Here is a 24839-nt window from a genome sequence, read left to right as displayed (position 1 = left end):
ATTGTGCTGAGAGCACAGGTAGAGGTGGAGGCCACTGACATTTTTTTCCTCCTCATCTTTTCTGACTGTTTTGTCACTAGTTTTTCATTTGACTAGGGTCAGTATCATTACTGGTAGCGATACCTTGATCCTACAGAGGTTGTGGGAAGTAGTCCAACACCTCCAGGATGGCACATCAATATGCACCATTGCCAGAAGGTTTGCTGTGTCCCCCGACACAGTCTAGAAAACATGGAGGAGATTCCAGGAAGCAGACAGACAGGGCTGTAGAAGTTCCAAACCCATCAGCAGACTGGTATCTACTCCTTTGTGCAAGGATGAACAGCGTGAGCTCAGCCAGACCCACAAAGTGACCTCCAGCATTACACTGGTGTGAATGTCTCTGACCAAACAATCAGAAACTTCATGAGTGTGGCCTGAGGGCATTCGCCATAGAATACCAGAATTGGCAGGTCCACCAGTGGCAGCCTGAGCTTTTCACAGATGAGAGCAGGTTTGCCCCGATGCTACCTGTAACACCATTCAGCACGACTGGTTTGGTGGCTGGTCAGTGATGGTGTAGGGAGGCATATCCACGGAGGGACACACAGCATGTCCTGATGTTGTCAGGAAACTACTGAGCACCATTTTTCATACCATTAATTTTCATTTTTATTAAATGGCATCATTTCATTTGTAACGCATTACCCAGTCCCCAATAGTGTAGATATCCAGCATGTTTTTTAGATTGAGATCTGATATGTTTTCAGAGTGTTCCTTTCATTTTTTTTTTTTAGCATTGCACATTTGCATGTGCTTGATTTCATAGTTTAGTGAGGCTGCAACGACTCATCACAATAATCGATGACGCCTGTGTATAAACATTTGTACTCAGTTTCTTGTTATCAGAATTAACTATATTAACATGAGTCTCTTAACTTTCCAACTAATGCAAACATCACACCAAAGGTCATTTTAAAAAATGTGGTTACCAGACAAAAAATGAAAGCCTAATTTTCTTATTTTTCAACAGGTTATCTCAATTTAAAAGCATTAAACAGTCCCACTTACTTTAACCTCCTCTTGCCTTGGGCCATATCATTGCTGTCTCAACTTCCTCAAAGGGTGTTCCCACACTAAAATGCAACAGTATATCATTTCCGTTCCTCATTTGAAAAAGAAAACCGGTTATGACACATGAGGTGCTAAAGCCTAAAATTTCTCAGAGGGGGTCTTAAAGACTCTGTGTCGGACATCTCGGCAACAATAGTGATGCACTGTTGGGAAAATGCATCTGTGAGTATGCACCTGTGTTTGTGTAAACCAATATGCATGCTTTCTTTATCCAAAACAACACAGGAGAAATAGCATCATGCAATGCAATCTGTACGCAACTGCAGTATGAGACCTATAGTGGGGTGGAGTGGGGGGTTTGCGACAACTCCTTTGAGCAGTTTTCTGAAATACAAGCTCAAGTTTAAGCGAGTTTATTTCAGCTTTGCCTTCACAACCTCTGCATGCCCTTATTTTTCTACAAGTGCATTTAAACTGCACTTCCATCTCCTTATTTCTTACATGTCTTGTTCTGTTGCTCACCCGCTAACCAAGAAGTGGTTTTGGCTGGCCTCCTAAAAAACCGCAGGGTAAAAATGTCCAACAGTAACCCTTCACACGCTCCATTTCTCACACCATCTCTCCTGGATAACTTTTTAAGGATGACCACGATACAGCTGGTGGGTGAGAAACAGCATATGTTGTATACTCACAGCTTTTCTATATGTGCAGACTTCCTTTCAACTTTCAAACATTTACTTTCACTTTGAAAGTGACCTTGCTATAAAGGCAGTTTGTAATACTTTGCGAAAAAAATAAAACGCTCCCCAGATTAGGAGTCTTGTGTGCATGTGGCTTGCGGCTGAGCTTGAGGTGGCCACATCTCAACCAATACCCGGCTTTAAGTACAACTCGCTCTATGCTTGGTCTTATTCCGGCCAACTATAATGGGAAATGTTTTCCACTCCAAGCTTTCCTGGAGCAGTGCACAGTGCATTTTAATGTGTAGGTATGTGTCTAAAAAACCCTAAATGGAAGCAGATGTTTTAGTCAAAAGAATAAAAGTTTACATGGGGTTGTAATCAAGTGAGGGACTTTTCTTTCGTTTTCAGCTTCTTCTTTTTTTCTTCCTCGTAGTAATTTGAGTCTATTTTTCTGTCAAAATGAGCCTGGTGCGCTGCATCGTGCGCATGGCTGAACTGAGCTGGCTTGTGCTGAGCTATGCAGACACATATGGGAGCGATTACAGTCCAGTGTTTATCAGACCTTGCTGAGAGACCGACTGTGTGGCTGAGCAGAGCAGAACCAGCCGTGTGCACATGATTTCAGTTCCCAGCCTATAACCTTGTAGGGGAAATCAGACAAGTAATACAATACAGCAAAACAGCGTGCGATCGGCACTCCTGGGAGCAGAAACTGAAATAACTGGTTAGTTTACCAGTTGGATAATTCATTTATAGGAAATGTATGCACGGTCATTTCCATACTATAGTTAAAAAACAGGGAAGGTGCCAAAATTCAAAGCCTCAAAGTGTGTTGACAGATCTGCTGCATATGTGAAAACAGTTGTAAAAAGCTGCTCGTGTCTCCAGAGGGAGCTGTGTGAACTTGGAAATGTAATATAAAAAAACAACAAAAACAAATCAAGGGATGTGGATTCACCCATGAGTGAAAGAAACTGTAAAATTGTTTTAGAAAAAAAAGTACGTATATATAATTTTACATGTCAAAACACGTCTTATTGTCATGCAAGTATTTCCAAATGTTTAGAGCCACCCCTGATTTCTTTATATTTTGCAGGAAAATGGGAAAAAGGTGCACTGACTTATTGAAACATATGCAAGAATTTATGGGAATGCAGTATATAAAGGCCAAAACAGAGTCTGTACATCATGCTGATAACGATTTCAACCGAAAGTCATTTTTACTCAATTTTTTGTGTAATTTGACACATCTCAGGCTTTTCTTTCTGTTTCCTTTACTTAAAAATGGCTTCTAGACAGCTAAGCATATGTCAAAGTATTTTGTGATGAAGCTACAGTGAACAATAGATGGATCAACTGAAAGCCCAGACACATCCCTCAGACACCTGTCAAACACTGTTATCAGTGGTGCTTCTTGTAGATTCAACTGCAGAAATGGGAAAAATTGTGTGTTTTTGTGACAGACGTCTGCTAACAAAGTGCTTAAAGATATGTCTTAAAACTGGTTCTTTGCCTAGTTGTCAAAAAGCACAACATAGTCCATCCCCTGGATTTTTATACTCATTCATCAGTCAGTGTTACGTGATTTAAAAAGAAAACAAACATTTCCCTGAAGATAAACAGTTACAAGAAGTCGACTGACAATGCATGAAAAAACAACCAATGTCTAAAGAAAAACTTTGAGAGACTGAGATAAAGACTGGAAAACTATTGCTTAAGACCTCTTTAAAAATGACAAGAAAATCTCCTTGGAAGCAAAGTATGAAGAAATTAAGGGTGACTCAACACTTTTGCACAATACTGTATAGTGTAAATATGAAACCTTTGCATATGGGTAAGAAGGAAGTATGTTTAGCTGAACTCTAAGATACACTCCCTATCTGTTAGTAAATGTATCTGCAGCAGTTAATTTGCATTGGGAGTAATGTTTTGATGAACCTGAAGAACGTATGAAATAAGAACCTTTATTGCACTCTTGTAAACTGGCTGTAAATGTAAAATTTCAACCATATTAAGATAGCAACTTGAAATGATCACACTGGATTCCTTTCACATTTTAAATACGTCTCTTATTAAATTTGTCAACATTAGTTTCCTCCATTAACCACAAACACCTTAGGTTAAACAGGATTTTGTATATTTTCTTTAGCTGCTAGCTTTCTGGACATGTGATGAAAATAGAGGAAAGGAGCCAATGACAGAGGAGGTGTCTGATCAAAAGGTCAACAAAATGACTTTGACCCACAGATTAAGAAACCACAGGCTGCTTACTGTTTAAAACCACAATCAACATTGCTTTGTTTTAAAAATCTGTGACAATAAAGGCCCATTAAACCTCGAAAGGTTAAGAGACTGAACTTAAACAAACCATAAACATGGCTCTGTCACATGAGTCTGACAGATAGATCGGGTGAATGATAATATCGGTGTATTAAAGGTTTATGTCAGAATGAAATGCTCTTCTTTATTTATTTTAGAAAACTGAACATAGTGGTTTCCCAGGGATCTGGGAGCAAGCTGGGGAGGGGGACATCTGGGCATCTCCGCATAGAGACGCGCCCTGGACCTCAAACTGAGAACAAGGAGACCATATTTAAAATGTTGTTGTGAGTCATTAAAAACAAAATCATCGGCTTTAGTTGTTTGATTTGCAGGACATAAACAATCCTAGTTACAGTTAACCTTTAATGCATTAAATTCCAACTGTCTACACCGCTCCTGCGCTCATCTTTCAATGCAAACACATACTGTGCCGAACAAGGTTTACATCTGTGCGAGAGAACGTCCACAGTATGCAAAGCAGAGGAGTACCTTAAGTCAGCAAAAATGTCAAACGGTCCACCCAACCAGCCTCCCCCTCCTCCTGCTGGGTGCTTTATGACAGACTGTAAAGCAGGGGGAGACCCCAGTAAGCCAGCCTATCACAGCCACTTTCAGTCTGCATGAGAGTGCATCAGCATTGCCTCTGCACATAAACAGAAGGTTGGTGTATTGAAAGGTCTAAAAACAACCTACAGGAAAGCATCTAACATTTGAAGTGTATGTTCTTCATTCGCATTGAGCTTTGAAGCCTACTATAAAAAATTCACCAGGAAACCACAAAAGGACAAACCCAAATATATGTTTCCTTCTTTTTTTTCTTCTTAAAGATACATATGCTCACCACTCCCACTCCAGTTCAGTTACGAAGCGCACGGAGAGCAGCGGATTTCGGCTTCTCCTAGATTCGGTCTTTAGGCAATGTGATGCGCAGCAAGCTACGGCAACCCCCCACCCCCACTCCACACACACACACACACCTCTAGACACAAAACACTGTGGGTTTGGCAACAGGCAAGGTTAATGACGACACTGACAGCACTTCAAAGCGCGTGTGCTCAAATAACCACTCGAGTGAGAAGTTCAAGGCAAGTGAGGATGAAAGGGCGTGCGACTAACATTGTGTAAGAGTTTCACAGCTCACAGGCCACCACAGAGATCTACTGTATTTGCACAGGTGAAGCTGGTACTGCACTGTTAGTCTAATGAGTGAATAGAGGCATACACAGGCAGATAAGCCAACAGAAAAGTGATTGATGAACAGCACAAAACAACTAACCCATGCTGTGAAAACCTAATCTTCCCCTGCCTATAATGCAAACAGACTTCTTATCTTGAACTGGTCTGTGTTACAAAATTAAACCATAGTAATCTATTTTTTTTACTCACATGTTGTTCTCTGTTGGTCTCTGTTAGTCTCCCTTGCAGTAACATGCAGCTACCACTTAAATAAACTATAGCTTCTTGATGAGGGATTGATAAGTGAACCCCCCCCCCAAAAAAAAAAAAATTATACACAGCGAAGTTTCCCCTGAGTTTTTGATTCAGGCTTCATCAGCGGACTTCTTCTTCCCTGTGGCCTCTTTGTTTTTCATCTTTGTGCTTACTAGTAGCAATGAGTGCTCACATAGTTCTCTTTGTCTCTCTTGCACTATTTCCTGAAGTTGCGATTGTTCTGCCAGTTCGTGGTCAGAGTCGAGCCAGCTCTTTCTTGGCTCCTTGAAGTGACACCTAGCCTAATCTCGCTGAGGCACAATTAGCCAATGCTGGTGGGGAGTGCTCTGAGACAAACCAGAGCCAAGAGTTTAGTGACAGGCGGACTTGACAAACAGACGTGTTGCGATTGTTTTGGAAAACAATGGAAAAAGACTGTAATTAGGTGAGGATTTGTTATTCCTGGAGGATATCCAGACTCTCCCTCTGTCAGGCTCAAAGCTCCAGGGCAAAGACAATGCTTTCTATGTACTTGCTTTGAGTGTATGCACAAGCATAATTAACCTCATATTTCTTAAAACATACTCCAGAGATTAGCAGAGCATTTCTAGAACACTGTCAGTCTCAGGCTGGATCCAAACAGATTCAGCAGAACTGGAGATAGTCTTTGTTTCCCTTCTTTTTCTCAGAGAAGCACCCTTTCTGTGAAAACCTGGTACCCGTGTTGTCCGGGAGTCTATGCCAGCTAACACTGGATGAACAGGGCACACCTTAAACAGCCCACCAGTCTATCACTGGGCTTCACGTCCACAGTTTGCACATATGTCCAAGTTAGTTTAACCAGTTCGACTAACTAGCAACACCCCCCCCAACCAGTCACAGGAGATTGCCCAGACCTTCATGATGACACGTGACTACAAGCTACAAGACCCAATGATGTTTTTAAAATTGATCTTCCTTCGTAAATATTGACTGTCAGAGAGAACAGGAAGTCCTCGAGGCTACAGCTTCAAATTTCCCCCAAAGGCTATAAGTCAGCAGACTTGGGTTCCCAAATTAGTCACTGTACTTTTCAGCTTATAGCCAATGTAGGCTTGAGCCACAAGGCACAGAGGTCCACGGTAGGCTATGGAGCCTAGATAGACCAGAGTGTAAAATTGGCTGACTTCCCCTTCAGAGTCCAGACACCTTCAGACATGTGCACAACTGTACTTGATGCACAGAAATACACACACCAGCTGAACCACCTGCATCCCTCACCGGATAAATCGAGAGCAGCAGAGGAAAATGGCCCTGTAATTGGTTTCAGTGGTCCATCTAAGTATTGCAGCTACATGCTGTCAGTGAGAATATCCGCCAACTGGTGTTCCGCTGACTTTGTTAGATAAGGCTTAGTCATGATGAAGCAGTGTCCAGATCACAGTTGGAAATATTAATGGGATGTGGCATGTTTATACCAGAGTGTATTAACTCCAGCAGCTTAGCACCGATCACGACAGCTTTACACCGTTAACTGAGCTTTTGGACTTGTTGTGAAATGACGACACGATTGACTGACCATTTGTAGCAGAACATCGTGGGGACTTTCATGCTTTCAGACATTTGATAAATGTCACATTGAAATTTGGGAAATTACGATCTTCATCTTTCATCGCTTTTTTTTTTCTCCCGCTTTTCAGATTTATGGGCCAAGCAACGAATGAATCAACTGAGAAAATAATAACAAGATCAAATGATCACAACAGAATCATTAGCTGGTGCCCTAAGGAACTCTTTTCAAATGCTGCAAGATGTTTCCCACTGTCTGCAGCCCGAAGGAGAAAATGTCTAGATAATGCTGCTTCATAATAGAGTTTGCTAACATACATGTAGAACAACTCAGCCAGTTTGTGTGAGAGAGCGCAAGCCCGATCCTGCCTGTGACAGCATGTTTCTAACGTACAGCATGTGTGCTTAAGAAGTGGTCACAATGTGTCACATCTGTACGGTCAGATGTGACACTCTGCACTGCCTCTCTGCAGTGCAATGAATTATACACAGACTTCTCAGCAGAAGCTTCTCACTTGAATGTCTTCCATATCCACCCCTCCACCTCTCAGTACAGCAGAGAATCTATTTCCCCACGCAGTCCCACTTTAGGCCTGCCTCTGATTGATTGTCTGTTAAACTGCTAGTGTCTGAGAGACAGAGTGCCAGGAAGCTTTACAGTGTGACTCTGGGTCCAGCGCAGAACAGCATAGAAATGGAAGAAGCTCATTCACTGCACGAGATAGGTCTGGCTCATTAGAAGGGATGTGTAATTTGAATGTAAGTGGACACAAAACTAGCCAAATTTCAACCCACATATGCACGCTGTGTGCAAAACATGGCTCTGTTGCCATAAGTCAGACGTGCAGTCAGATATTTAGCCATCTCCCTGACAGAAGTCTCACCATCAATAGACACACTGGGACAAAGTTATAAGCCATAAGAGCAATGAAGCGAGATCTGTGAGTAATCTTGCACTTGTGTACACCTCCACAGCTCGTCTGAAATGGCAGGAAATCGGAGTGAAGGTAGGAGTAGTCAAGATGATATGACCACAGTGATAAAACATGATTCCTAACAATTCATCATTAATATGGAAATCAATCATAGGAATCCCTTTTTAAATATGTATATTTATTTGCCTTTCCAAGCCTCACATTGTGGTAGATAATGGAAAATCAAACACAGATCAAACGGGGGATTCATTAAATGTTAATATCAGTCCGTGCTCTGTCTCTAGGAAAACGAACAGATGAGTTTTTAATGAACAAAAATGTGACTTGGCTCAATATTGCACAGACACAGCACTGTGACTGAGTACCTGCAGGTTATACTGCCACACTATTGGACCTAAAAGCTCAGAATTGTGAGCCTTCCATTTTTATATATCTATATATATATATATATATATATATATATATATATATATATATATATATACACACATATGCGTTTTGCTTTATACACCAAACAATTAACAGAGAAAGTTACCTTAGTTAAAACGACCACCTAACAGATCTGCTGTCACAGGTTCTCAACAAACACTCCCTGGCATGGAAGTATAGTCAACAAAAAAGCGATTATGTAAAGAGGAAGGAACTGGTGTGACATCAGTAAAGTGAGTCTTTTAAGTAAAACTGCAGCTTAGTTGCCCTGACCAAGGTACCCAAACCATTTGATGAATGATGTTACAGCAGATAAACCACAGTAGGCGGTTGCCACAGGAAGCCACACGTTCAAGCACCAGCGGGAGGTTAAACCCAGCTGTACCACACAGCCAAGTCATATTAGCTCCGCAGCCTGTGGTCTATTTGTCACCAAGGCCCTCCCCGCCTTCACCTGTTTGGATGTCTGAACTCACAGGTGCCTCCTGGCATAACACTACCGCATGTGATCAAATACCTGCTACGTGGATTTGTTTGTATTCTACAATGCATGTTGGTTGGCTGCACGATCAGCACCTGAATCGGGCTCTAAAATCACCAAAGACCGCGTCTTGCAGCTGGGCAGCTCTGTCAATAATGCAGAGTCAGGCGCAGACAAAAAGAGCCCGTGCGTAATGCATCCTTCCACGGTCCGATAAGAAACGTGAACGCACGGTGCTGAGATGGAAACGATATGATGGCCCCCAAAATGCATCTTTTCATTTGAAACAGAGGTTAAAACCTGTCATGTTTATGAATGTACGGTCTTTTTGGATCAACAATGCTTGTTTTTCCTTTCTCGGGGAATCCCTCTGCTCATCAATTCGCGCGCACACGCCAGATCCCGGTTAAATCCCCGATCCACAAGGTGAAACATAGATCAGAAACTAAGTGCCAGCTCTTGTCACGAGAGTGCAGCTCCAGTGGGATACTCTGGCCATTTCTTTTTGATCGCCCTCGTGTCCCAGACAGAAATGAAATCGCCCACCGTTAAGAAAAAATAGAAAAGAGGACCTACCTGGAAATCTCGAAGCTGCAACCCTTCCGAAGGAGCAAGGCTCTTTTCCGCATGATGCCTTTGTCTTTCCCAAGATACACATTTTTTTCTGAATTCATGGGTGCTGGGCAAACAGGTAGACTCGGGGAAACCGCGGCGCTTAAGAGAAAAAAAAGAAAATGTCCAATATCGAGCAATGGACTGCGAGAGGCGGAAGAGAGAGAGAGAGCGAGGGGGGAAAGGGAAAAACGGGGTAGAAAAAGGGCTCTGTTGACGCTCAGTTCACCTCAGTGGAGCAAGGAAAGTGGGCTTGCAGACTTTCCTCTCCTCAGGCTAGACAAAAGACTGCCCGCTGAACGCTTTCAGAGATGCATGTTGCCGGGGCTGGTTTCACTTCATGCGCGCTTATTGGAGCAGGCTGTAGCGGGGCTGCTGCAGTCGTCACCCTGAGCGGACTGCGCTGAGGAGTCTCCGTCGCTCCAGAGATCCCGATCCTGTTATCCACTAATGTGGAGCTCACAACGCTCCTTCAGCTTCAGCCCAGCACTGAGTGGCTGCTCGTCAGTGACCTCATAAAACCCGACGGAGAGAGCGAGAAAGAGGGAGAGAGAGTAAAGAGTGAGCGAGAATTGAGTCAAATGAAGTTATTTGCGCGTGAGAAAGGAAGATAAATTGATGAAGTGAGAGTTGAACCGCGAACGTGATTTATACTCGTGTTGTATCTTAGTAAAGGAAAACTGAGAGCACTCTCCACCAAACATGTAGGAGACTGATGTGCTGAGTTTTGGACTGGCTCAGTAACACATGTTCGTGAATTTGCTGCACAAGGGCTTAAACCCTTCAATGAGTTTAAGCCATTGAAGACATTTTTATTTATAAAACTTCTTAGTGAAAAACAAAAAACTATTAAAAAGAAGAAAATCAAACCAGCAGATAAAACCTTTGTCTGCACATGTTTGAAAAAACAAAACAAAAACAAATCTGTGCTGCTGGCAACCATCAAATGTTTATGGGTGGGCAACTTGAGTTTTGCTGTTAAGATGCATCTCTGGGAGATGTACATGATGTGCCTGATTTTGTACATGATTCCTAACAAACATAAGCATAAGAAACAAATGTGTTAAACTTGGAGTAAGAGCGCTAATATGTTCTGGTCTGTAGCAGCTGTAGGTTGACTGAAGAACAGCAGTCACTTCAAGAATGAACATTTGTTCTTAGTGAGAGTGAGGGCACTTTCACATAGAACCTGCATGTTCTATGTGAAATTGTGAACATTTCACTCAACCTAACTATTGAGGGGACACAGGAGTTATTTGGAAGTTTATTGTCTTGTGCATATGTGGTAGATGCTAGCAGCTCTCATCAAAAAAAATCAGTCAAAACAATACTAATGCATCTGTTTTGTTGAAAAGAGCAGTGCCGTTTGTGAAAGAAAAGATCACAAAATCTGAAACTAAAAGTTAGAATATGAATGTATGATTTAATACCTAGGTATTAAAACATACCCCTGATCATTTTAATACATGCTGTCACATGCATCTGTCCAATCATCCATCCCGACACTAATTGGGTTCCAGGTCGCCCTGACAACAGTCAATGCTGGGCCATCCTTCTCCCTGGCCACCTCCAGCAGCTCTTCTAAAGCAACACCAAGGCAGAACCAAGCCAAGCAAAGCAGAGTAATCTATCCAGCATGTCCCAAAGGCTCCTCCTGGTAGAACATGCCTGGGACACCTCTCCTAGGTGGCACCCATCCAATAAAATGCCCAAACCACCTCCTCTGGCTTCTTTCAGTGTGGAGGAGTAGAGGCTGTCCTCGGAGCTCCTCCCTAATGACCGAGCTCCTTACCCCATCTGTAAGGCTGCGGCAACTGGACTTACAATTGTATTACTTTTATCTCATATTTGCCAGTGTTAGTAATATACTTTGATTTTCACTTTTATTACTCATCCTTACTGATGTTGCTATTACTGTATTTTGCATTATTCTGTAATTGCGACCACAGCTGCTGATGAGCAAACATGATTAAGTAAACATTACATTCAGTATATATATTTCAGATGTTTTTTTTTGTTTGTCTTTTTAAGTTTACTTTTTACTGAGTGTGGGCTTTTAATGAACAGTATCCCAAAAAAAAGTCGACTAAAAGTAGACTGGGATTTAATCTTGTGCTTTAGATTATTGTTCCTGTCTAAAGATCACATTTTATCAACTTCTTTGGCACATTTGTAGAAGCATTTTAAAATTCACAGAACTGAAGCTGTATTTAAGAAAAGAAAAAAAACTTTGTGTATTGAAGCCCAGCCCTGTAGATAACATGGAAAAGGCTACAAAGGTAATTCATCCAAAAGCTTTCTGGTTGTACTCTTTTCTTTGGTCCAGTTCTTTCATGAAGGTTCAAGTTGTCAAAACAATAAGTGGAAATTGTCACAAATTGAGCTTTTTTAAAAAAAAAAAAAGTCCACACATTAACAAAAATATATTTTCATTATATTTAATTATAAGAGCTAACACATGGAGTCTGTTCATACAATCCCCTGAGGCTTGTGCCTGTATCTCGGTTAAATGATTTACAAATCCTTCGCTTCTGGTTATATTTACATTTCATTTGCCTCATTTACACTACAATGTATGACAGAAATACAAAAGGGGGACTATCGTAAGACATGTAAATCTTGTAGATTTAAAAACGAAGTATAAATATTAACTGTTACGTTTTTGATTTTTTAAAATACGAGTGTACAAAAATTTCAAGGTTTGAAGAAAGAAAGTGAGCTTATTTAACTAAAGCTTGTTCTTAATCCAGTGGTAGAATTTGTTTTTTTGTTTGTTTGTTTTTTTCATTTTTCCTTGTATGTTCGTACCTTTAAGTAACTCAGACGACTGGCTATCAGGCTTAGTCCTGACCAGTGTTGGTCAAGTTACTTGAAAAAAGTAATCAGTAATTAGTTACTGATTACTCCCCCAAAAAGTAATCCCGTTACTTTACTGATTACTTATTTTCAAAAGTAATTAATTACTTAGTTACTTAGTTACTTTTTAAAAACACGATTTACAACCTGAATAGGTGATAAAGCGATAGATCTTTCAGCCCAATTCTAATTTTTCTACATAATCCATCATACAAAATGTAATCAAATGGAAAAGTCTCTTTTTAAAACTTGTTTTATTAGTTTTAATCTTTTAACTTTATGCATCGAGCAAAAATGTAATTATATGCAACATTCTCTGACTGGAAGAAATCTGTTTAATATTTAAACCTATTTTCTGCACATTCCAGCACATAAATTTTTTATTTTTTTTTTGTGTGTTTACACTCAGTCTTTCAAATAGATGCAAGTAAAACACAGCAGAAAATAAATAAAGTCAAAGACTAGCGGTCCTGTTGCTCTATTTTCACCTGTAAAGCAGGAGTGGGGTAGGCGGAGGTTTACCCTGGTGCAGGTGTGCCGCAGCGGTCAGTGGAAGAATCCACGAGTTTCTCTGTGAATTTCCCATTACTTTGTTGCGCACTCGGTGCTTGCTTGGAAGTTTAGGGGGTTTTTTCGCTGTAAAAAGAAGTTTTCTTCCCACGCACAATGGACGCTAATGTTTTTGTCACTTTTTATGGAATCAAACTCAAAGTAAGGTCAGTACTTCCACGCTTTAAACGCTGCATGCTCATACTCTCTCCCGCACTCCATATATTATCCATTGTCAGTGTTGGGAAGGTTACTTTTAAAATGTATTCCATTACAGAATACAGAATACATGCCCCAAAATGTATTCTGTAACGTATTCCGTTACGTTACTCAATGACAGTAACGTATTCTGAATACTTTGGATTACTTAATATATTATCATGCTTTTTACAACAACGTGAATGTACTATTGCTGTGTGATTTATTACTATTACTGAAAGTCCGCGACTCCGAACTGTAGTAAAGGGACCTCTGACTAATACGGCGGGGTCCCTGTCGGCTCTTAGCCGAAAAATAGCTTTACTTTGTTGTGTGGGTCAACTTTTCTTGCGAGAGACAGAGAGAGGCGTTGAAAGGCTGCTCCAACGGAACTTATTGTTTTCGGAGGAAAACACGAACACGGTGTACAGTCGAGTCTTAATAGCTTACTTACAACTGGGCTCGTCAGGCACTCTTCTTGGCTGCAGTGGTTATTATTATATTTACATGCTTCCAGCTCCCGTTTTTCCTCGATGACAACTCGTACCTTTCCACTCCCCTTTTTCTCCCTCCTCGCCCTCACAGACCCATAACGTGTATGGCAGTCCATTCTCCCTGCAACACGGACTACACTGCCCATGATGCTACATTCTTTAGAGCTATGCTTGTAGCATTCTGCCTGTTAGCTTAGCACAACAACAACAACGAAAAGGCGCTCTCTCACCCAGGAAACACACAGTCGCAGAGAGAGAGAGAGCGTCGCCCTGTAACCATGGCAACCGTAACGCTGCCGCCTGGAACAACAGAACGTAGCTGTCAAACAAAACCCAAACAGTCCTGACTCAACAAAGTAACTGTATTCTAAATACCACCTTTTTAAATGGTAACTGTAACGGAATACAGTTACTCGTATTTTGTATTAACGGTACATGTATTCCGTTACTCCCCAACACTGTTCATTGTTGATCTGCACACAGCTGTTGTCACGAACGTCGCACTCACTCAGTGTTGGGGAGTAACGGAATACATGTACCGCTGTTACGTATTCAAAATACAAAATATGAGTAACTGTATTCCGTTACAGTTACCGTTTAAACAGGTGGTATTCAGAATACAGTTACTTTGTTGAAATAAATGGATTACACTGTGGTACTTTCCTGTTTCATATTGTCGCGGGTCAGGACTGTTTGGGTTTTGTTTGACAGCTACGTTCTGTTGTTCCAGGCGGCAGCGTTACGGTTGCCATGGTTACAGGGCGACGCTCTCTCTCTCTCTCTCTCTCTCTGCGACTGTGTGTTTCCTGGGTGAGAGAGCGCCTTTTCATTGTTGTTGTTGTGCTAAGCTAACAGGCAGAATGCTACAAGCATAGCTCTAAAGAATGTAGCATCATGGGCAGTGTAGTCCGTGTTGCAGGGAGAATGGACTGCCATACACGTTATGGGTCTGTGAGGGCGAGGAGGGAGAAAAAGGGGAGTGGAAAGGTACGAGTTGTCATCGAGGAAAAACGGGAGCTGGAAGCATGTAAATATACCGTATTTTCACGACCATAAGGCGCACTTAAAAGTCTTAGATTTTCTTCAAAAAGTGCGGCGCGCCCTATAGCGCGGTGCGCCCTATGTGTTGTAAGGAGGACGTAGTAGAGAACACCATGAGAACGTTAAAGGGTGAAGTGTGGGCGTTGATCGTATATACCGGGACAATCGCACATACCTGTATAAAAGAACAGGTATGTGCATTATGCAGGACATCGTTGTTTTAACAACCCTGAAAATGGCAAAGAGACACGCTTACGAAGCACAGTTTAAACTGAAGGCCATCAGCTACACGGAGGAACATGGAAATCGAGCAGCGGCGAGAGAATTTAAGATTAACGAATCGATGGTTCGCAAATGGAGGAAGCTGGAAAACAAGCTCCGGCAGGTCAAGAAAACGCAGCTGAGTTTCCGCGGACATAAGGCGAGGTGGCTCGAGTTCGAGGAAAGACTCGAGCGGTGGATCATCGAGCAAAGAGCGAGCGGGAGAAGCGTTTCGACGGTCACCATTCGGCTAAAAGCAGTTTCACTAGCTGAAGAGATGAACATTGAACATTTCCAAGGAGGTCCGTCTTGGTGCTTTCGTTTTATGAAACGGTGCCATTTTTCCATCCGGACCAGGACTACGGTAGCGCAGCAACTTCCAGCGGATTATAAGGAAAAGCTGGCCATCTTCCGCTCCTACTGCAGCAAACACATCGGCGACAAAAACATCCAGCCCAGCCACATCACAAACATGGACGAGGTCCCGCTCACTTTTGACATCCCGGTGAGTCACACTGTGGAGAAGAAGGGGACCAGCACGGTAGCGATACGCACAACGGGGTATGAAAAGTCTTCTTTTACTGTTGTGCTTGGCTGCCATGCTAATGGACAGAAAACTGCCGCCTATGGTGATTTTTAAGCGAAAGACTTTGCCTAAAGAGAAGTTTCCAGCAGGAATCATCATTAAGGCAAATGAAAAGGGCTGGATGGATGAGGAAATGATGAAAGACTGGCTGAGGGAGGTGTATGTAAGGAGACCAGGTGGTTTTTTCCACGCATCACCATCGCTGTTGATCTGTGACTCTATGCGTGCCCATCTCACAGCCGATGTGAAAAAACTTGTGAAGCAAATTAACTGTGAGCTTGCTGTCATTCCGGGAGGCCTGACAAAGGAACTCCAACCGCTGGACATCGGTGTGAACTGCCCGTTCAAAGTAAGGCTGCGAGCGGCCTGGGAGCGATGGATGACCGGTGGAGACCACAGTTTCACTAAGAGTGGAAGGCAGCGCCGGGCGAGTTACGCCACAATTTGCCAATGGATTGTAGATGCTTGGGCTAACATGTCTGCTGGCACTGTTGTTCGAGCTTTCGCAAAAGCCGGCATCGTTTCCGAGGAGCCGCACGGCACGGAAAGTGACTCTGACGGTGAAGACAGTGAACCTGGCATGTTTGATGGAGATTTAGCGCAGCTGTTCAATTCAGACATAGAGGATGAGGACTTCGATGGGTTTGATTGATGATAAAAATGTGAGTACCAAACTTTGTTTTGCTCCTGCTTTATTTTTAAATACGCACACTTGTATGCTTGTGTGTTGTTGATGATGACGATTATTGGTAATAAAAATGTGAGTACCAAACTCAGTTTTGCTCCTGCTTTATTTTTAAATATGCACACTTGTATGCTTGTGTGTTGTTGATGATGACGATTACCGGCAATAGAAATGTGAGTAAGGTACCGAACTCAGGTTTGCTCCCGCTTTATTTTTAAATACGCATACGGTACTTGTATGCGCCCTATGGTCCAGTGCGCCTTATGTGTGTGTTAAATACAGTAAGGGCACACATAACTGAGACTGCGCCTTTTAGCACAGTGCGCCTTATGGTCGTGAAAATACGGTAATAATAACCACAGCAGCCAAGAAGAGTGCCTGACGAGCCCAGTTGTAAGTAAGCTATTAAGACTCGACTGTACACCATGTTCGTGTTTTCCTCCGAAAACAAGAAGTTCCGTTGGAGCAGTCTTTCAACGCCTCTCTCTGTCTCTCGCAAGAAAAGTTGACCCACACAACAAAGTAAAGCTATTTTTCGGCTAAGAGCCGACAGGGACCCCGCCGTATTAGTCAGAGGTCCCTTTACTACAGTTCGGAGTCGCGGACCTTCAGTAATAGTAATAAATCACACAGCAATAGTACATTCACGTTGTTGTAAAAAGCATGATAATATATTAAGTAATCCAAAGTATTCAGAATACGTTACTGTCATTGAGTAACGTAACGGAATACGTTACAGAATACATTTTGGGGCATGTATTCTGTATTCTGTAATGGAATACATTTTAAAAGTAACCTTCCCAACACTGCACTCACTTACGTCACTGTCATGAGGCATTCTCGCAAAAAAGTCATGGTTTTAGTAACGCAGAAACGCAGCGTTCCTACGGGAAAGTAACGGTAATCTAATTACCGTTTTTGCAATAGTAATCCCTTACTTTACTCGTTACTTGAAAAAAGTAATCGGATTACAGTAACGTGTAACAAGTAACGCGTTACTGCCCATCTCTGGTCCTGACCAAATCAGGTGCCACTCACTCAAATCACTCCCAGCTGCCTGAGTAAATTCCTCCTTGATGCCCAAAATCAAATGATCCACAAAGAACACAGAGTAGGAGAGGAGAAGACGGAAGAAGGTCTCTGCAGTCAGCAAGAACCAGCAGTCAGAAAGTAACTAAAACTTCTGACCTGGTTCAAAAACCCAGAGAGAATTAACAAGAGATTAAGTACTTTTGGCATGTCTCTCTTTTCAGAAGTCAGAGACTATAAACCAGACAGAATCCAGGCCCAGAAGAAGCAACCTAAAAGTTTTCATGTGGTCTCCAAAAAAGATCTCATGCCATTCAATACAGAGCGGGGAAACTGGTGGTTTTTAAGGCAGGAGGAGAAGGTGGCAGCCTAGTTTAACTATGAAAACAAGGAAAGACCTGACTTCCATGAATAAAAGGACAATATTATTGCCTGATTAAAATTTTAACACATAGCTCTTGAAACAGAGTTTCTGGAGAATTACCAGTAATAGAAATCAAGTCTCTGAGAGCGGAGAGGTCAAATCAAAATCAGGGATTTGCATTGCATGAAACACAAGCTGGAAGAAAAAGATGTGAGCTTGAAGAGACCTCAGGAACTGCTACAAGACAGCAGAGAGAAAAAGAGAAGAGCTGCAAACATCCAAGTGATCGTTTTAGTGCACGTTGGTCACTCTCCTAATTCTAAAATCTTTAGTTGCTATTTCACAAGATGAGTAAAATCTCAATCTATGACATCATTGGTCACTGGCCTTTATCCAGAAACCTCACATTCGACACCCTGCTGGTACACCTGCCAAGTCTGAAGCTGATTGGTTGACCGGCTGTAGAGAAAGAAAAAGAACAGATGGACACAGACACATACAGAGATTTCAGAAGTTATTGGAGCGATGACTCGGTGGATTAGCAGCTTGTTCTTGTGTCACATTCGGTCTGCAGCAGACTAATTAATGAATGTATGTTTGCTTTTTGTCTTTCCAGAATCTTGCCCAACTGTCCAGCGAGCAGAAGGCCAAGACAAAAAAGGCAACAAAAGAGGCTGAAAAGATGACAAATTCTTCTTGCACCCTCTCAGCCATCTTCCTCTATCCAGTATTACCTTTTAGTTTTCCTTCTAACCGCACCTGCCACTTTCATAACCTTTTACCCTCCTAGCCTTTCCTTCAGGACCTTAACCTCTATGTTCTCTGATACTCTTATTTCTCTTCAATCTTCAATCTTACTACCATCCCCTGCCCCTCCACTTCTGCCTTTTACCTCTTCAGCCATACCACTTTCCCTATTCAGCCACCCCACCAAACCCTACTAACCCCCTTCACAGCCCTTTATGTAAGAACTGATGTGAAACATAATGCAGTTGCAATACTAGAGAAAAAAAAGATGCTGTTGTAAAACAGTTATTAAGAATTAGAACCCAAATGGATCTATTACAGACATCTTAAAAAGGATGTCTGCATAAAAGTGGAAAATGAAATCAGGAAAGCTAAAATGAAGCATAGGAAAAATGCATTAGAGCAGTGGATCTCTTGGAGTCACCTAGGAAAGTTTAAAATAATGGCCTTGTTGAATCAATCTGCAAAGGAAACAAAACTAATCTATTTTGTGCTTAAAAAGGTCTGAGTTCACTGATAATGTCTCCACGCATAAATGTATATCTCCAAATGTGTCACAGCCCTATTGGGAGGGCGAGAACAAGGAAGGGAGCTGGCCCTGATGCTGTCTGTAGGTGTACGCTGTGCTGTTGTGGGTCAGATTAATACAATTTATCTGAACATTTGCAGATTTGTTCCAAGCTTGGCCAGAAACAGACCTAGAAAATTCTGGACTTCTTGAGAAAGCTGCTGTCTACTGAAAATCTTCTGCGCTGTTGTCTTGTCCTCAGAATGTGAAGTCAGATCGTGGTTATGCTCTGTCTTTTTAAAACGAGGTCACGGTGACATCCAAACAAACAAACAAAAACAAAACATTCATTTTAAGAAAAGTAACGATAAACCAAATCATAGATTGATAAATAATGAGGATATTTGAACTGTTGACATATAATAATAATAATAATACGGACTGTGTTTGAGTTCACACAAAGTCTGTAGCGTTTCCTAACAGCTGTATATGCAGTCTACTTCAAATTTAGAAGGTATGCTGTGAACCCACGTAAGGCCAATGTCAGTTATTTGTCAAGTCATCTGAATGAAGCATGGACTTATAACATTAGTATTAGCACTCACCTCGCTACTACTAATAAGCAGCTTAAGCTAAAAGCAAATTAATTTACCCGTGCTTCACCTGTCCATCAGATTTCATGAAATTCAGCCCTGTGGCATTTGTGTAGCATTTCCTGACTGACAGAGAAATGACACTGAACACAAACCTCCATGGTGAATGAAATACACACAACTGCAAGTAATGGCACATTACACCTACTCCATCCATCCATCCATCCATCCATCCATTCGCTTCCGCTTATCCTTTTCAGGGTCGCGGGGGGCGCTGGAGCCTATCCCAGCTGTCATAGGGCGCAAGGCGGGGTACACCCTGGACAGGTCGCCAGTCTGTCGCAGGGCCAACACACAGAGACAGACAACCATTCGCACTCACATTCACTCGCACATTCACACCTAGTGGTAATTTGGATTATCCAATTAACCTATCCCCACAAGCTGCATGTCTTTGGACGGTGGGAGGAAGCCGGAACCCGGAGAGAACCCACGCAAACACGGGGAGAACATGCAAACTCCACACAGAAAGACCCCGGCCTGATGGTGGAATTGAACTCAGGACCTTCTTGCTGTGCGGCAACAGTGCTAACCACCGTGCCACCATGCTGCCCTTTACACCTACTTCCTCTGATAATGTTACATCTTAGCTGATATTGAAAAACCCATCACTTTTTCAATACCAACCGACATTATGTCATGTGACCTGACTGAAGGGTTGTAAAACTGACCAGGTAAAAACAGAGAAATCCACTTGTGATGAGATATTTTGAGCAGTAGAGGAATTTTTTTTACTAATCAGCTGCTGTATGCAATTCCCCAAAGGATTAGTTCATTTATCCAGCCATCTGTCTTTTATTTTATTAAGTTGTTAATGTTTATTCATGAAAAATAATCTGTGAGCAAGTATTTTTGTCGTTTTAAATGTAAAAACTAAGAACTACGGGTCATAAATAGCAGCCGATAACTGCAATCATTCAGTTTAACTTTTCATCTGGAAGACATTACATTACAACTGGAAATGGAGAAGTACAGTCACCTGTTGGCTGCATGGTTCACTTTCTTATTCCAGTAAAAGGAAAAGTAAGCTGAATCCCCACGAAAATATGTACACACACACACACACACACACACACACACACACACACACACACACACACACACACACACACACACACACACACACACAGCATGTCCAATTTGTCAACCCACTGTTTAGATGGGGAATTCTCACAACGTGACTCACAGCTGCGTTCAAAGAAAGACTCGTCCATGTTTGTGTGATCGGAAGGGGCTTCAGTTTTGTTACTCAAACCTTCTGAGTTACTGTGAATCAGTAGTTTTCCTATTTAAAGGTGGTAAGAGACACCTTTAAATAGCTCCCCTCTCACCTCATATTTGACTCATTGTGTATATTAAAGTGAAACACGTTTGTTGGTGTTTGTGGTATTCTGCAGACTGTGACCTTACAAAGACGTTTTGTTATCGTAGGAAGATATAAAATTCCATGTCCAATTGGACCCCTAATGTTACGCTGTCGAATAGACTGTTGAGTCGATAAAATGCAAACATTCAAGGTGAATGTTTGCATTCAGATGTGAGGGAGAGAGAGATTACGCCGTCTGTAAGTGGTTCATTTTTGTGTTTACTGAACAGGTGCAGATAACGCTGCGAGGAACAGAAAGTCATCAGCTCTGCAGCAGGATGTAACGAAAATCTAAACATGTTTTGGCCTTTTCCAAATCCTGTGCTGCTGTGGACCGCAGCGAGGAATAAAAATAAGGAAAGTAGTTTTTAAAAAAGAAGCTTAAGTCATATTTTTTCAAGTAGGTTTGCTTACCTGTGCTTTATGACAAACTGCTTGTTGGCTGTTTCAGACACACTGAGATTAGCATTTGTTTGAATAAATATCAATGGCCTCTTGAAGTCCAGTAGTATTTCTACTTTTTGCCTCTTGCTCCTGTGGGAAAGATCTGACTGCGTAGTGATGAATCCCTCTGTAAAGTGCATTCACATTTTAGCTCTTAACAGTTATTTGAAGTCCGACAGGTATAGCACACTGACCTTTGCAGAGCTTTTGTTGTTGTTATTAAAGACAGAAAATCAAAAAAGACTCAAGGCACTGAAGGGATTTCCTAACAAAGCTAACCCCTGGCTTCTATTGCTTCCCGCATGCCAAGGTTTCTGACCCAAATTCAGGACTACAAGGCAGATGAAATGGTCTGAATGCCAGTTTAAACAGAAACAATGTGAAAAGAATATCACCTTAATCAACACAGACAATACACGAGTCACTGGGAGCATGGCTTATGAGCTGTAGTCAGCCTTCGGCTCGGATTATGGCTCCTTCTCTACAACCAGACAAACCACTGACCTCTACAGTCATTCCAGTCATACAATGGCAACGTAATTCTGAAAGTAGCCTTGATTAGTCAGCAAGAGACAGAGTGCTTCAACAACAGGAATAGAATATGTAACTGTAATAGCAAGGCTGAAGGGCCCAAAAGCAGGCATAAGCATATGCACACCTTCAATAGACAGATGCAGACAGGAAACAAAAGGAAGACAGCATTGTATCTACACACAGAGAGCTAATCAAGGGAAACATACAGGTGCAGACGATCAAGCTAATGAGACAACGTACCAGAGTCTCAACAGTACTGTATTTGTCAGGATCTTTGTTATCCATAATAATATGTACATTTAGTTTTGTCTGAACGGTTAGGTAAAAGGAAAAGGTTTCTGTCGATTCCATTAATTACATTTGTGTAGTTGAAATAAATAATTTCTGATATCCCCTCCTATTGCTTCTAATGTTGTAATGCAGTGATTGAGAGAGAAAAGTGCAATCTGGCAACATGAATATTGGACCCGCGTCCATATTTCTTTACCTTGTGCCTCAGCTGCCTGTATATTGACTAATTCATCGTGTCTTGCTGACTTGAGCAATAAAGAAACCAGGGGTGGGGGTTGCTGCAACGTGTTGCCAAAGCACAACAGAGGTGAGTCTATCAATGACACAGAGTCCAGTGCCAGCAGAAACAGCATCCCGAACCTAAACTGCCATGTGGTGAAATCAAGCAGAACGATGCCAAAACTGGCATCCCTGCCAGGGTTTAAGAGGCTAGGTGGCTGCATGGTGGTTGGCAGCAGGGACACGTCGGCAGCCTGTCGTCCCCCAGAGGAGACTCATTGAGCAACGTAGAGAGATGAGATGAGGAGGAACAAACAAATGTCTGAGCACCACGCTTTATATGCGACTGAGAGGCTGTTATTTAACACCGAATCTGACTTTAATGACTCCATCACGCTTTGAATCTTGAACAGAAGGATGTATTGTGGGATTGTTTTCAACAGTTTCAACATGTGACCCCTCGAAATTAAATAATGGAGCTACTGTGACCCCAATGACCTCTGTGCAATCCATAAAAGATGTGAAATGTAGAGCTGACGATCACCATTATGCCACTATGCGAGGCGTTGCATGTCACCTTTTCTCTATAGTTGCACTTTCCTGTAAAAAAAGGGGGGTCAAAAGCGAGTTTTTCCTTCCTATTGTAGTCAAAGGGTTTGCTCATTGGGGGTTTCTCTGTGTTATTGTAGGGTCTTTACCTTACATTATAAAGCACAATATAAATAAAGCACCTTGTGGCACACTAAATAACTAATCTGTTTAAGTTAATTACAGTTGTATGCACATTTACTATGATATCTGTTTTGCATTCAGTTTTGCAGAGACAGCACACAAACTACAGGGCAGAAGTTATCATCTTACCCCAAAGTTATATGCATCCAAAAACGTAAAAGCATTCACACATCAGCCATGGCTTATGAAAGCAAGTCAGTCGGAGACTAGTTTCCACTAGAAACTAACACGGACACAGCAGATCTGATAAACAGTACGCATGCATCTTCATTCTGCATGTTTACACCATAATTAAATGTGTCAAATAATAATATTTTCCAATCTGGAGAAGAGAATTGTCCTCCAGAGCATAACAGTAATTGCGCCTCTCACATTCCAATTGGGTGCTATGTGAAAATTGCCTTTCCACCGGAGCTGAGATGATGGTACTTTCATAATGAAACAACAAATGATAATGCGACATAACAAAATGTCACATTTTGAATGGACAAATGTCTTAAAATTTATTTATTTTCTTTTTCCTAACAATTAAACATATTCCGTGTTATTACATAACAATAGCATCTCACTGGTGTTACCTTTAACCTTTGCCAGTATTATCCTTCAGTCTCACGTAGTTACAGTGTAACGATAAAGCAACAAATTTGGAGATGATCTTCTATTTCAGTGGGGATGGCAGCTCAAAGCAGGGCCTTTTGTGAGTGAGTCAGAGTCAAAATCCAACATGATAATGGAGTTTATAACGAAGGGACAAATTTTCCTCCCCCAGCAGAGCAATATCCCAGCCACACGGCATCAACTGTTGTAAAACATCCCAACACTCTAATGCCAGACACCACGAACAACTCTAAAGGTTCTGTTCATGCCCTAATTTGTTAAAAATATTCAAATGTCCTAGTATAGTCTTGTTATTTGTCATTTACTGGTTAAACTGGTCACAGAAACAGGAAATAAAACCCAGCACTGGATAGACTATCCTTCTGGGATTAGCATTTGCTAGTGTTTTGCCTGTGGACATGCCTGTGGATAAAGGGGAAAGGATGGATGTGTAGTCAGTGATATATTACTTTAGGTTTGTTAGAAAAACACCTGAAGGACTCCAGTTTAACTGGTGTAACTCCAGTGTATGTGTGGAGGGTACCCACATGTTTTCACTGAGCCCTGTGTTTATCCTGCGATGATATATTTGACATTGAAGGCCAAAGTGGATCTTTCCATGCTTACGGATCCATAAACTATAACTTCAGGGTTCCACCTCAGAAATACGAAAGTGAGGCTGTAGATTCTTAATTTATCAGTTTTCATTTAAGAGGCAAAATCTATCTTCTGTTTCGTTAAAAGCATTTTTATGTACGGTAGTTGACTTGAATAAAAAGCAACTATTCGTGTTTTCTTAAGGGAATAGACAGATATGCCCAGGAAGTAATCAAGCCAAACACAGAAGTAATGCACACCAACAAAGAACAGGGACTCTTAAATATAAAGCTCAAATCAAGTATCCTTGAACAAGCTACTCACTTCACAAATTGGGGCTCATGCTTGAGAGACCACAACTGCAGTGACAGTGATGTGCAAACAAGAACTGCTAAGGCATCAAGCACTTTTCCTGAGGTCACCTACCAAAGTGTTGGATTGTGGACATGTTGTCTGGTTTATCCTCAACTCTTCTAACTTCCTAAAGACTTGCAAAAAAAACGTCTAACTCGGAGACCCTACGTCTAAATGACAACGAATGTCTATGACAAAAGCAACCTCTTATTCCACACATCATAATTAAGCATCTTTTAT

At 41.7% G+C, this 24839-nt stretch overlaps 1 protein-coding gene across 6 annotated transcripts in view; it reads right to left on the bottom strand.

The window, feature by feature from the left end:
* Positions 1-10091, bottom strand: part of garnl3 (GTPase activating Rap/RanGAP domain like 3) — a 77532-nt gene extending 67441 nt beyond the window's left edge. For 2 of the 6 annotated variants that reach the window (XM_040053546.1, XM_040053550.1), the window contains exon 1: positions 9459-10086. In XM_040053546.1, coding sequence (XP_039909480.1) covers positions 9459-9556 — 98 coding nt within the window. In that variant the 5' untranslated portion in view covers positions 9557-10086. Of the gene's footprint in view, positions 1-1050; positions 8369-9458 lie in introns of those variants that run through there. The other 4 variants (XM_040053547.1, XM_040053552.1, XM_040053548.1 and 1 more) reach the window with 4 other exon arrangements.
* Between the last annotated feature and the right edge of the window lie 14748 nt (positions 10092-24839).

Source organism: Simochromis diagramma, unplaced genomic scaffold (assembly GCF_900408965.1).
Source record: "Simochromis diagramma unplaced genomic scaffold, fSimDia1.1 OVJJ01000596.1, whole genome shotgun sequence".
Lineage (NCBI taxonomy): Eukaryota > Metazoa > Chordata > Actinopteri > Cichliformes > Cichlidae > Simochromis > Simochromis diagramma.
The sequence above is the reverse complement of the archived record's forward strand: the minus strand, read 5'-3'. Positions and strand labels throughout refer to the sequence as shown.